At 41.1% G+C, this 13,813-nt stretch overlaps 1 protein-coding gene across 1 annotated transcript in view; it reads left to right on the forward strand.

Moving 5' to 3' along the window:
• The window catches only part of LOC111871617 (G-protein coupled receptor GRL101), a 203,147-nt gene that overhangs the window by 143,688 nt on the left and 45,646 nt on the right, over positions 1–13,813 (forward strand). Inside the window, exons 9-10 of the mRNA XM_023864843.2 lie at positions 5,532–5,702; positions 7,935–8,084. Coding sequence (XP_023720611.1) covers positions 5,532–5,702; positions 7,935–8,084 — 321 coding nt within the window. The remainder of the gene's footprint in view (positions 1–5,531; positions 5,703–7,934; positions 8,085–13,813) is intronic.

Raw genomic sequence — 13,813 nt, forward strand, 5'->3', positions numbered from 1 at the left:
TTTATATTTTCCGTGCTGACTCTGTAATTGGCCTCCGCTGTTGAGCTCGGCACGTAAATAAATAAAGCATTGAATTGAATTGAATTGAATTGAATTATTATTATTGGAGGGGTGGGTTTCCCCATGCACCGCGACGTCTATTGTACGTCCCCCTTTGATATTCTACCAGTCGCCATACCCTGCCAGTACTGGTGCTCGCTATCAGCCCCGTTCAGCCAGCGAAGCTGGCAGTGGTTCCCGATACTTCCCCATCTACCGGAGGCATTGGAAACTACTTGGGCCGAAAACTTTTTGCCTAATTTTTCTCAGAGGTCTCCTAGAGAGTCCCTCCCGGGGGACTTGTTCCCTGAATTTTTCCGCCCTTAAAAATTCCAAGACCTCCACCAGGTTTGAACCCGCGTACCTTGAGTTATGCGGTGGGAACGTTACCCCTAGACTACGGAGGCCGCTTTAAGAATACTGTAAGAAGATAACACAATCTTACCGTGCTTTATAACAGGTGCCGAAAGTGACGCTGCTGCCAGGTTTCCTCTATCATTGAACGCACTGTACCAGTAAGAGCAGAATGCAGGAAATTACATAATGAAACAGTTCACATTATTGACAGGGTGACCAAATGCAGGAGAATGAAACGAGTGAACCATACAGCACGCATTTTGGAGATGAGTAATGCATCCAACTTAGTTGAGTATCCCGAAGAACGAGACTTCTTGGAAGATGTAGACCTACAAGAGACGACCATATTGATATGTTGTATCTTGGAGAAATAAAGTTTGAAGTTTTGAAACGGATTCAAATGGCTAGGAATACAGTGAAAAGACTGGATTTTGTGAACAGTAAAATTAACTCGCAGGTTACTTGAAAGTCGGGAATTTCGTGACCCGCTGCGTGAATGTCAGCTTTGCGGGATATTCCTCGCAGTTACTTTGTTTTCTAGGTTCGTAAATATCCTGGGAATGTTTGTAAACAGTAACTTTTTAACAGTGACTGCTTGCGTGTAGTAATTTAATTCTTGGAAATGTGGAAGAGAACATCAAACTACCCTTGTGCCCGGAATCAAATAAACAGAGCTTTCGGTTTAGAAATAACTTCAGAATGAAACAACAACAAGCGTCAAATTGTGAATTGAGGTACTGTTTAGTTAACATTCGGTCTGAGCGCTGTTATTCTGGGGGCTTTGTTTGCTGCTGACAGACTGCGCGACTCAGCTGACAGACGACCCGATCATGAAATTCTGCAAGGGCCGTATAGTGAAACACGAAACACGAAGAAAGGAAACATCTACGTTAAATTCGCGAGCACAGCTTACAGTGTGTCCAGCGTAAATGCGGTTCCATAAGGATCGATAACTAAATTACAAAGTAATCAAGTAACACGCTGATAAACTAAGATACTGATTGACTGGTTAACTGAGTAGCAGTTTAATGAACTACCGTCTAATAATCTAGCGGAATAACTAATTCAAAAATTGGTTAACGAAGTGATGAGCTAGTTAACCAATCATTTGACTGACCAGAATACTATGTAATTAACTAATAAAATTCATGGAGGTAGGTCAAGGCCCACTGGGGCTGTAGTGCCAAGGGAAAACAAAAATAATAACCGATTAACTAAGTGACTGAGGAAATTACTGATTACTTGAGCAGTTGGCTCATTGGAAATTAAAATAATTATATACACATATATATCAAGTAATTACGTGACTGATTATCTAACTACGTAAATAATGAACTAACGATTTATAAAACTAAGTATTTGTGTAACTCCCCACCGAGGCCGCGCCATAGCTCAAGCGGTTAGTCGCTGGTTTCCCACCGCGGTGGCCCGGGTTCGATCCCAGGTCTGGTCAAGCGGGATTTGTGATGGACAAAGTGGCGCTGGGGCAGGTTTTCTCCGAGTGCTTCGGTTTCCCCTGCCAATCTTCATTCCACCAGTTGCACCACAATCACCCTCACCTATCATCTGGGGCTGGTACAATAGGCCAGAAGTGGCCTCAGTACAAGGGACTTAGTCCCACCCCACTAGCAATAAAAGACTCCCCACCGATGGTGTCTCCACCTTATTGTGGTGGTGGGGTTTGAGTGCTACCGAGACCCTGAGAGCTATGCCGGCGGTAGCGTAGTTACTGGTAGGGCCACCCATGACAGACAGGTCAAGGGTATGAGCCAGACAAAGAGGGACACCCTGGTCCTCCAGGTTGGGGGTTCGGCGTGAGACTAGCAACCGGACACCGTAAAAACTAAACGGTACAAAATCAAGATAATCAGCCTCGGATGCAGTAGAGAAGCATAGAGACAGATTGTTCAGGAGGCCAAAGCTCCCCCTGAGATGTAGAGCTGAGGGGAAGGGATGGAGGAAGGCAGGCAGGAAGTACGTATTTGTGTAACTACTTATGGCAGAATTATCTAAGTTCAACATCGCTAACACCAAAGCTATGAAACTTACGTCTTCCAATCTCAGAACATATATAACCGCGATCCGTTCTAGTTGTATCTCTTCACGTATTTCTTGGTGCCCCACAGTAACCTCCAATTGTACCAGATCACTAAGTTACACATTACGTTAACTATGGAGCCGAGCCCTTCTTGAGAAGCCGCCAATTGTGCAGCCACTCAAGAACTTCCCACCATTTTATGGTTCATTACCGTGTTCACAAGAGCCCTCAACTGGTCCCTATCCTGAGTCAGATCAATCCAATCCATTTCTCTGAGATCCATTTTAATATTGTCAACTCATCTACATCTAGGTCTTCCTAGTGGTCTCTTTCCTTCTGGCTTTCCCACCAATATCCTGTATGCATTCATTTTCTCCCACATTCATGCTACATAACCTGTCCATCTCATCCTCCTTGACCTGATCATTCTAATTATATGTACTTAGAGAAGAGAATAAGTTATGAAACTTCTCATTATTCACTAAGTTACACACTTCATGATAATGTTACCAACATTATGGTACGTCTCAGTTATGACGCTACCGCGAATTATGCCAGGTTCTGTGACTACTTTAAAAATTCAAGGCGCAGCGGTCATACACTTACAACCTGCTTCAACACATTAACCCTGCTCTCTGCCTAAAGAGTACATTTGTGTATTTCGCATTGCTCTCACAGTAAACAGCAACTTTTTACTCCCAAACAGTATTAACCGTTAGTCGGCATAGCGTAGTCGTTATAGCGACTAGCTACGGGCTAGACCGAAAGGTCGGAGTTCGAGTCCTTGTAGGGTCAAGAATTTTCTCTTCAATATGTCTTCCAGATCAGCTCTGGGGTCCACTCAACCTCCTACCCAATGAGTACCGAGGTTCTATCCACGCGGGTACAGCGGCCGAGGCGTGAAGCTGACCACTCACCCCCAGCAAGTGCCTAGGTCAAGAAAATGTGGATCTATACGCTCACTCCCCCATACGCCTTTATGGTGTAATGCTTATTAAACACGGATAACTTTACCCTTTAACAACATTATCCGGTTGATCTTTGTAGCGCAGACACAGTGTGCATCGTGTGAGATACGAGCTGAATTTTTGATACATTATTTATAAGAAATCCAGCCGTTCCAGGATTAATTGTACCTGATGACACAATTGGGTGATCAGTTCCTAACAACTGTTTCCACTGTAACACACTCCCCGCCCAGACTAACACATGGTCGCCATATTTATATTATTGTGTATAGGTAATTTGAAGATATAGATGTGGGGTGACCTCTGGTGGTACGAAGTTTGTAACAAGTTTCATGAAATTCATTGCCTGTGTCAAAACGTAGCTGAGGTAAGAAAGTAACGGATTTACTGGCGTGATGCCATAATATACCTATCTTTACTTTCGGAGGTAGAATCGTAAGCAAAAATGTGTAAAATAATTGAATAAATAAAATTATGTTTGACATCAAATAGTACCCTCATTCATTAATAGTTGAACCATATAAATTTAAAATTTATATATTTTTTTCGAACATGCTAGTTAATGAGTTGTTAATTCAGAAATTTAGATATTTTTTACTCGACTAATAGTTCTGACGGCATGTACTGTCTTAGCTCGCTTGGAAACCGGGATTGTGGGTTCGAATCCCACTCAGGGCATAGATATTTAGTTTGTGTGTTGCCTTCTTTCTGTGTTTGTATACAGGTAGAGGCCTTGCGACGAGCTGATCACCCGCCCAAGGAGTCCTACCGAATGTGTAAGATCTAGAAAAACCGAAGTGAACGGAGAAGTTCATGGAGGCAGGCTTAGGCCCACTGAGGCTGTAGTGCCAACGAAAAAAAAAAATAGTTCTGACACCATTTTAATGTATTTTCCATATGTCTGTCACAGACTGTACCCCAGTGTATGTTTGCTTCACGCAGTATTGCGTTTATTGGTCTCTCAAAATGTCTGTTTAATGAATTTACAGTTCAAAGTGACACAGCACGTGGTAAAAACATTCCATTGACACGACACAGCCAAGCTCAACAGTTAATGTTTATAAAGGGGCAATATCTACGTTTATGAAACCCATCCATTGGGTCCACCCTGTATTCCTCATGAAGCTCATGTTATGAGTATCAGTGCAAAATATGGCATTTGCAACAAGTGTCACGTTTATAAAATAGCTCTGTTTTAAATACTGGGAGGTTACGACAGTCGTTTAATAATTTCTTATTATTTTATTGAAAAAAATATCCTCTCAGACACCATCACAACTGAATAAGTTGCAGAAAGTAAATGCATATACTTTGAAAAGCGAATATATAAAATGAACTTTTAATTTCCAGTTTGATATCGCCTGTAGAACCTTTCCTCTTTGAGCAGGTTTCGTTGTATCTTCCCGTATTCTCTTTCCCATAATCTTCGTGATTTGGATTTCCACGTTCCTTTCCCTACATCTGCTGGAAATGTTTATTTCTTCACAAAAGTTTCTTCCCTCCAGTACATGTCTGTCCCCTTTCTTAGTTAGACCTCTTTTATTTATTCGTATCCTTCTCTGTTACTTTCATCATTTCTTCTTTGTTATCCTTTATTTATTTTTAGCCTTTTCCCCCTTTGTTCCTCCTTTCCTTTCGTTTGTCTTTTATTCCGTCTTTCTTCTTTCTTTATTGCTTTCTGTACTTTTCCCTTCCTTTCCCTTCTCTCCTTCCGCGTTTCCTTATCCTTGTTTATGTTTTATTCATATTTTCGCTCTCTCACTTCTATTATGGAGGTGCCCTATTCGAATATTAGCCGGCACATTGGCTATCCATACCGAGATTTGTCATGGTTTTCCTCAGACTCTTCAGGCAAATGCCGGACTTATAAATCGTAACCATTGATTATCGTACCATTCAATACTGTATAGTCTGAGTTACTGAGAGCATCATGAAATAAACCATAAATAAATAAAAATGTAAATTATTCCTTCCTTAATATTTATTTCTTCCTGTTTTTTTCCTCATATTTCTCTTTTATCGTCATCCCCGTTAACCTTTCATTTCTTTCCTTCCTTTCCATTCCTATTAAGTTTTGTGTGTATCAGAGTTACCACTATTCACTGCATAAGTTTGCATTTGTGCCTCAGGTCAGAACTGCACTGGTGTCCACGAGTTCCTGTGCCCAAACGGACGCTGTATCCGCCAAGCCAACGTGTGTGACTCGCAGTGCGACTGCGTACCCACTCCGGGAAGCAACGTCTTCCACCAGCCGTGCGCTGACGAGACCAATTGCGACCTGTTTTACACCAACATCAACGGTGCGTTCTCGAACATCCTGTACAATACAGGGATTGCTAACATTAAAGGCAGCTTTTGCCAGCCCATTAATTAGTGTGCTGAAGTAAAGTAAAGACTAGTAAGGAAGAAAACACACACGTTGGGGAGGAAACAGACCAGGAGAAAATAACTGACGCGAGGAACAAGCTATGACGACACCCTGAGTGAAGCAAAACAATAGGTAACAAATTATAAAAGAATTTTATCTAATTTTAATTAAAAAAAGACTACAGCGTGTGGTTTTTAAAATGAATTGGAACAGTATAGCAATTTCGACACAATCTTAATTGAATATCTTTAAAAAAACACCTGAAGATGGCCGTTTGAGGCCGAAACATGTAGTGTTAGAGACTATATTGAAGTGTAAGATAAAAAGTGTTGCAATTTAGACGGATTATAGACAAATGGACGCTAATATTCATAGCTCTGTTAAAGCTTACTCCATGGTGCCAGGGCTTACTCAAAGAGATGATATTTACCACAACCAACTAACTAACTATCTAACCAACACAATAGAGTTGAATCCTTCTTGAAAACCACTAGTTACTCAGATATTGGAAAATGTTCCAACAATTTATAGAACCCGGAATTTCATTACCGTGTTCACAATAGCCCTTCATTGGTCCATATTTTGAACCACATTAATCGAGTCCATAACCCCCCATCGTTGCCCTCTAAAATCGATTTTAATATTACCTTCCCAGGTATTTGCAGTTCAGTCTATTTTCTGCCTTCCGTAATTCTTTATTAATGTTAATTCCCCGGTACATGTGGTCCTTCGCCACTTCTTAGGCAAGTAGTTTTGCCTGTGTGTGTGTGAAAATGTTGATTCATTGTACGAATATCTGTATGTAAATGTAGCTCTCTCACTCCGTATATTCATATGTATGAATAACGCATATATTTTTACGCCTTTTCTAGGACCTTTCTCTGTACCATATGTATTATTTTAATTAGCCCGTCTTTCACGAACACAATAATTGGATTCTCTTTAATCAAGCCGTGTTTCCATTTTCCTGTCATTTGATCATCATCATTAAGAGTAGGAATAGCAAGGTTGGGCCTAATAACCTCTTTCTAAATGAACTGATCCTTCTGTCTTTAAAGAGTACATTCTCCTTTCTGTCTTCACACTCGCAACTTTTTCGGTATGCAGCCTCAGTCATTCTTGATGTGTGTGGGAAGTGTTGATGTTCCCTTATTTTTTCATGTAGATTAAGTATGAAAAAGTTAAATAGTTCCGTTCAGTGTGACTGGTTATGATATTCTTATATCAATTATTCATGCCCTTACATGTTTCGGTCTTCAAAGACCATCTTCAGAGGGACACGTTTTACATCAATACAATTAGAAACCACTATTACAGTACATGTTCTAAAAGTTAAAATATATACATACAATATAAATAATACAATTTGGTGTAAAATCTAAAGTCTTTACAACTACAGCGGCTGTTCCAGTACTTTAAAATATTTATAGTTAGTTTGTTAAAATTATATTCTAACTATAAATATTTTAAAATATTGGAACAGCCGCTGTAGTTGTAAATACTTTAAATTTTACAGCCAATTCTATATTATTTATATTGTATGTAGAACATGTACTGTAATAGTAGCCTCTAACAGTATTGATGTAAAGGTGTCCCTCTAAAGGTGGCCTCTGAAGACCGAAACATGTAAGGGCATGAATAATTGAAATAAGAAAATCTTAACCAGTCACACTGAACGGAACTATTTAACTTTTTCATAATATTAGTGTGACGGACCAGAATGAAACAAATCAAATAGGTTAAGTATATTAAATTTCTCTCTTATTTTTCATATACATACGAAATACATGTACACATACATACATTCATACATTCGTGTACATACGTACACACATACGTATAGGAGAGAATGCGTATAACATTTGTGGAAAAACCTGACAGGAGAAGACAACATGGGAAACTTAGGCACATAAAGGAACACAACATTGAAATACAAGTAGATCTGTGAGAATATGGAGTGGATTTAGCGGCCCAACATAGAGTCCAGTGGCAGTTCGTGTATAGTGGCGGATACATTAAAGAGCGGCCAATTTCTTGATGAGCTGGTGGATGTGAGCATTCCAGCTCCATGACGTAATTCAATCGATAGGTCAAATTTAAATCTTCTGTCACAGAGTCTTCTTGGCGAAGAGACAGTGACGTTAGTGTGTTGCTGTGTTCGTAGGCATCCATCTGTGCAACCCGTCTGTGACGCTTAACTGCATCGAACCGAATCAGAACAGAGACAAAGACCGCTGCATTCACCCAGAATTCATCTGTGATCAGACAAATGACTGTCAGAATGGAAACTATCTGTCAGATGAATTTGGTTGCCGTAAGTAACTACAGAATCATTTATTTATTTATGCTTCTATCTGTGTCACTGTGTATACTTGCTGTCTATCTGTGTGACTATCTCCCTATTTCTGTCTCGCTATAGCTCTACACCTGTTTATTGACTAGACTATATTTTAACAATTTATTTATATATTTGAGAATAGTTTTATTGATTTGAAATGTAAAAATCAATTTCCAGATTTGGCAGTTTGTAAGACTGGGTTCACGGAACTTCTAATAATTATATCGATTTTATTTATATTATCTGCCATCGACTTAAATTAAATGTAGTAATGCACTGAGATCGACTTTCCAGGATGAAAGTTCATTATTATTTCAATTAATTTTAGGGAGCTGAGCGTGAGACCATGAACAGACGCGTAAAATGCACTCTACTTGTTTGTTATGAAAGTCAAGTGAAATATTTCGTTAGTTCACCGACATACAGGCCTGATGAAACAGACCACTGAATCTCAAGTGTCTTGAGCATCTGTTTCCAGAACTAATATAGGGTGTCCAGATGGAAGTTATCCAAAATAAAAATATATATATCTCGGAAAGTAATTGTCATACACGTACCCGGATAGTCTTCGGAAAGGAAAACCTTATAAGTTTTTTTTTCATGCCCAGTTTACGCGCATGCGCCGCCACATTTCTGTCACCATGTTGGGAATCAATTGGACAGAGTGATGACTGGGAGATAGATCTAGGGAAGTGACTTGACGGCCGCGCCATAGCTCAAGCGGTTAGTCGCTGGCTTCCCATCGCGGAGGCCCGGGTTTGATCCCAGATATGGTCAAGTGGGATTTGTGGTGGACAAAGTGGCGCTGGGGCAGGTTTTCTCCGAGTACTTAGGTTTCCTTTGCCAATCTTCATTCTACCAATTGCTCCACAATCACCCTCACCTATCATCTGGGGCTGGTACAATAGGCCAGAAATGGCCGCAGTATAAGGGACTTAGTCCAACCCCACTAGCAATAAAGAAAAAGTGATCACTTTGGAAGGGCAGGCCAGTTGGGTGTTTGGAAAGAGAAGTTACATATTTCTGTTATAACAATTTTTCCCCGAAAACCTTAAGAAAAGATACGATTTGAGAAAGAAGGAAATGTTAAAATAGATAAATAGGGTATGAGGTGGTTGATTTGTTGAAAATGGCTCAAGGCATGACCCACTTGTGAACATGGTGAAGTACTGTGAAAGCAGGGATTTTCCTGGCTACACGAACAGTTGTCGACTTCGCAAGAAAGAACGTGACCACAGAAATGGCTACAAATTGCGAGTATTCCAGAATTTCCAAACGATGATCGTGGAGTAGCAATGTGAAATGTGAGCCTATTTTGAGGACAACATACATTTTCTGTGTTTTAACCTGGAGAGGCTAGGCGAGGACTATGCTCAACACCTGGATATTGCTGGCCCGACGGTATTCTAGCTGCGGTTTCCACAGAACATTCTTTCACTCTAAGACTTGAAGTACTCATGGCGATCACTATGATGCGATATGATTCCGTGTAGTCTGGCACAAGTTCACCGACGTTTCCAAGGAGTGTACCGCCTACATCAAAGCCATTCACGGTTGCCTCGAGGTCTAAGGCATGAACTATCTTCGCTCGCTTCAACACTGGAGAAATGGGTTCGAATGCCACTCGAGACATGGATGTCTGTGTATCTTTATTCAGTGTTTGTGTTGTCCTGTGTATAGGTAGAGGTCCTGCGACGGACTGATCCGCCGTCCAAGGAGTCCTACCGACTTATTATAGGATTACGAAACTGAAAAAGCGGCCAAGGCCCAACAAAGAGCTGTAGAACCATTGACGATGTTGATGATCGCCTTCAAGCTATGTATTGACTGTATGAAGGAATAGCCGGTGCTGCCCGCTTTCGCTTCTTTTCGTAATTAACTGTGATTAGTTTGCATTTGGTTCCCACTGAAACAACGTAACGACAGGTAACGACGCGCTGGCAGACAACAAAACAAGCAATGCCCTACATAGACTAAGTACATATAGACTCCAGACAGTTAATACAATTGGCTTTTGAGAGAAAGCGGCCTCGAGACACTAATTCAGTACTTACGTTAATGGCACTTGGTGTGATTAAATTTCACGCAACTAAAATGCTTGTATGCTGGAAGGTTACCATATTTGGCTCTACACAAAACCATTCTATTTAAAGCTCGGCTTGATCCTAACTAAGCCGATCACAGCGGCTGCGCAGCCTGAGGCATGAACTGTCTTCGCTCGCTCGAACGCCGGGATCGTGGGTTCGAATCCTACTCAAGGCATGGATATCTCTGTTTGTGTTGTCCTGTGTGTAGGTAGCGGCCTTGGGACCGGCTTATCACTTGCCCAAGGTGTCCTACCGACTGTGTAAAAAGGTTTATGAAACTGATGAAGAGCCCAGGGCCCAGTAAAGGGTTGTAGAACCTCTTATGATTGAATGAATCAGGTGAACGTAACGGCACGTAATTTTAACACAGCAATAAGCAATCCGGTTCCCGTACTGTTCGTATGTTGAGATACATACGTTGTGGAGGGTGGAGTAAAACCATGCGATTGGTGTGATCAGGAGCTGCAGTATCCGACACAGACGGACAGACTTAACAACATTTGATTTCTTTCTAACGGGCCCAACTGAGTAGGTTTATCCTGCCCCATCCACCTGAGGACGGAGACAGATCCAGTCTCCGAAACGTTGTTGGTTTTTGTCTTTTATACTAGACGATGGATAGAGTCCAAAATAAGCCTAATAATTCTGTACAACATATAATTTCGTTTACTTAAAAAAAATATGCTAAAGATACATATAAATTCATACATTCCAAATCAGTTGTCGAATTATAATTTACGGTAAAGTACTGCAATAAACTTACACTAAAGCCTAGAATATGCTTCCTTCGCTTAGTTTGTCAGCTTTTCCTCTAACATCCTCTAGATCTGTAAGTGTTTCCCTAAGTGCAGGATTATAACTCTGACGGATAGTTTGAGTACAAGATTACATCCAAAGCCTCCAGACATGCTTGGTGACCAGATGGGTAACAAAACTTACACATAGTTAGGAACTTCTAATACGTCACAACTCTGTAATGGCCGTCAGGTGTGTAAACATATTGTAATAGTTGAAATGGAAAGTTGTGGTTAATTATGAAACAGTTTCACAGTAACGCACATGTATAAATATATTCGGACTGGGAAGCAAGTAATAACTGCTACAAGGGAAGCCTGCACATGGCAAATTCCAACTCGTGAGAGTTTGTAGTCTCTGAAAGCTAGGAAGATAAACAACACTTTCTTAACAGTCACCAGCAAGAAGTAAAACTTTTGTATACGTTCCTTCGTGGGCATTAACAGAGTGTTCACAATTATAATTCTTTTATCCAATGGATCTTCCAGCCCATTTAGGGCTCAGGCCTTTTATTCACTTCCATAATTTTTTTTTATACAGACGGTAGGACTCCTTGAGCATGTGAACAGCCCGTCACGAGACCGTTACCTAAACAGAGGACAACACAAACGTTGAATAAACACATTCACACGTCAAACATCCATGCCCTGAGTGAGATTCGAACCCACGATCCCAGTGTTCGAGCGAGCGAGCTAGGACAGTTGATGCCTTAGATGCGGTTACTCTGATCGGCCACTACTACACATATAATTACCTATAGTAAAATAAAAAGAATTATAATTTGAATGAATATGTGAACTTCCGTACTTACAGAAATATATTGAACTACAGCTGCAGTACGTAGCGTTATATTTGTCATTTTGCTCTGATCTGTAGGGATATGTAGTGTTTCTTTGTTTCCCAACGTGTATTTCAGTTTATTCCATCCTGTCGTCCTCTTTCGTCATCATTTACATAGTGAGAACTTTCTTCTGACATTCGATATGCTGGTAATTTGAAGTGTCTTCCTTTCCCTGCGGTTCATCAAAGTGGTCACAGTGCAGTGCGAACTTTGAAAAGAAATAATATACAGGATCAATGTGCCCAAATTCTAATGCTATCCATATACGTATATGGGGAGCTGCATGAGCTTACTCCATGTATTGTCTGGGATCTGGGCTGGGCTACAGAGAAGTCGGTCGTTCGATTCCCAACGGAAGCAAGAAAATTTTCCCTTCTCCACAATATCCACATTCGGCTCCATTACCGTGGGTACTGTGGGTTCTTTCCTCGAGAGTAAAGCGACCGGAGCGCGAAGCTGACTCTTCACTTCAGTCTAGTCCCCAGGTTAAGAACTCACTGAGTTATAGCTCCACTCTGCCATACATCGTCATGGTAAAGGTGAAGAAGATAAAGCTGTCCCTGTGCTTAAATAATTAAGCACTACGCCATGAAGACGTATGGGGAAGTGGATGTATAGATCCACTTTTTCTTGACCTCGGTACTCTTTGGAGGTGAATGGTTAGCTTCAAGCCCAGGCCGCATTACCCTCGTGGACAGAGTCCCCAGTACCGGTCTGGACAGCGTGGAGAAGAGAAAATTCTTGATCCTATCGGGACTCGAACGGCAACCTCTCGGTCGTCCAGCCCGTAGTCAGTGGCTATACCGACTGCGCTATCCTGATTCCACGTTATCACGGTATTTTCTTTAATTAAAGAGATTGACAACTGCACCTTTTACCTTATATACATACATATGTATATGTGTGTGCGTGTTTTGAAACTCACAGTGGAGAGACGCGATCATCCTATCGGGACCACGGAAGAGTCCTTATTTCGTAGCTGTGGAATATCGTTTTTATGGATCAGTGAAATCAAATGTTACCAATAATTTCCCAGTCGCCGAGACTTATGTTCCCTTCACGAAACATGGTGACCACGTTAGACCAATGCGAGTCGAACTTCGATTGCACGAATAGTATAGATCCACACTACAAAATTTAGTAGAAATTCAATCAACAGGTTCGAAGATACATTTCCATTGCTTCATAGTGTTTCCACTTTAAAGGTTGTAACGGGGATGTATTCACTTGCAGTTACACGCACGCGCGGCATGGTGATCTCCTAGGTCTGTTCCCTTTTCTTTAGAAATGAATTGCTTAAATGTCGATCAATTATGTTACCTCATCATCTGAATGCTGGAAGTGCGAAGAGCGAGCTGGATGGTTTTTAAAACTTGAGAGATGTATATGAGGGCATTTCCGGAACGATGAGCAATGAGATATGTACGTAAATGCTGTCTACTTGGAAACACGGGGCAGTCAGAGAACAGGAAGATTTCCATATAAATGAAAACCATTTGCGGAAGATTGCGTTTTCAAATACGGAGTGCAGAAGATCAGACTGTGGAGAGGTATTGATGGTTGAAATTGAAGGGAAAGTGGAAGACAGGGTAGACGAGGAGAAAGAAAAAGAGAAGTAAGTGAATGAAGGAAATAAGGAATAATATGGGAAATATAAATCGAAGGAAGAGGTGAGGTAGGAAAAGAGCAATGTGGAAAGCAAAGAGCGGGCTCAAAATATGAGGTGGTTGGGTAGTGATGGTGGTAGTAGTAGTAGTAGTAGTAGTGCTGGTGGTGGTGATAGTAGTGGTAGTGGTGGTGGTAGTAGTAGTGCTGGCGGTGGTGATATTAGTGGTGGTGGTGGTAGTAGTAGTGGTGGTAGTGGTGATAGTAGTGGTAGTGGTGGTATTAGTGGTAGTGGTAGTAGTAGTGCTGGCGGTGGTGATATTAGTGGTGGTGGTGGTAGTAGTAGTGGTGGTAGTGGTGATAGTAGTGGTAGTGGT

The sequence above is a fragment of the Cryptotermes secundus genome, unplaced genomic scaffold, assembly GCF_002891405.2.
Source record: "Cryptotermes secundus unplaced genomic scaffold, Csec_1.0 scaffold327, whole genome shotgun sequence".
Lineage (NCBI taxonomy): Eukaryota > Metazoa > Arthropoda > Insecta > Blattodea > Kalotermitidae > Cryptotermes > Cryptotermes secundus.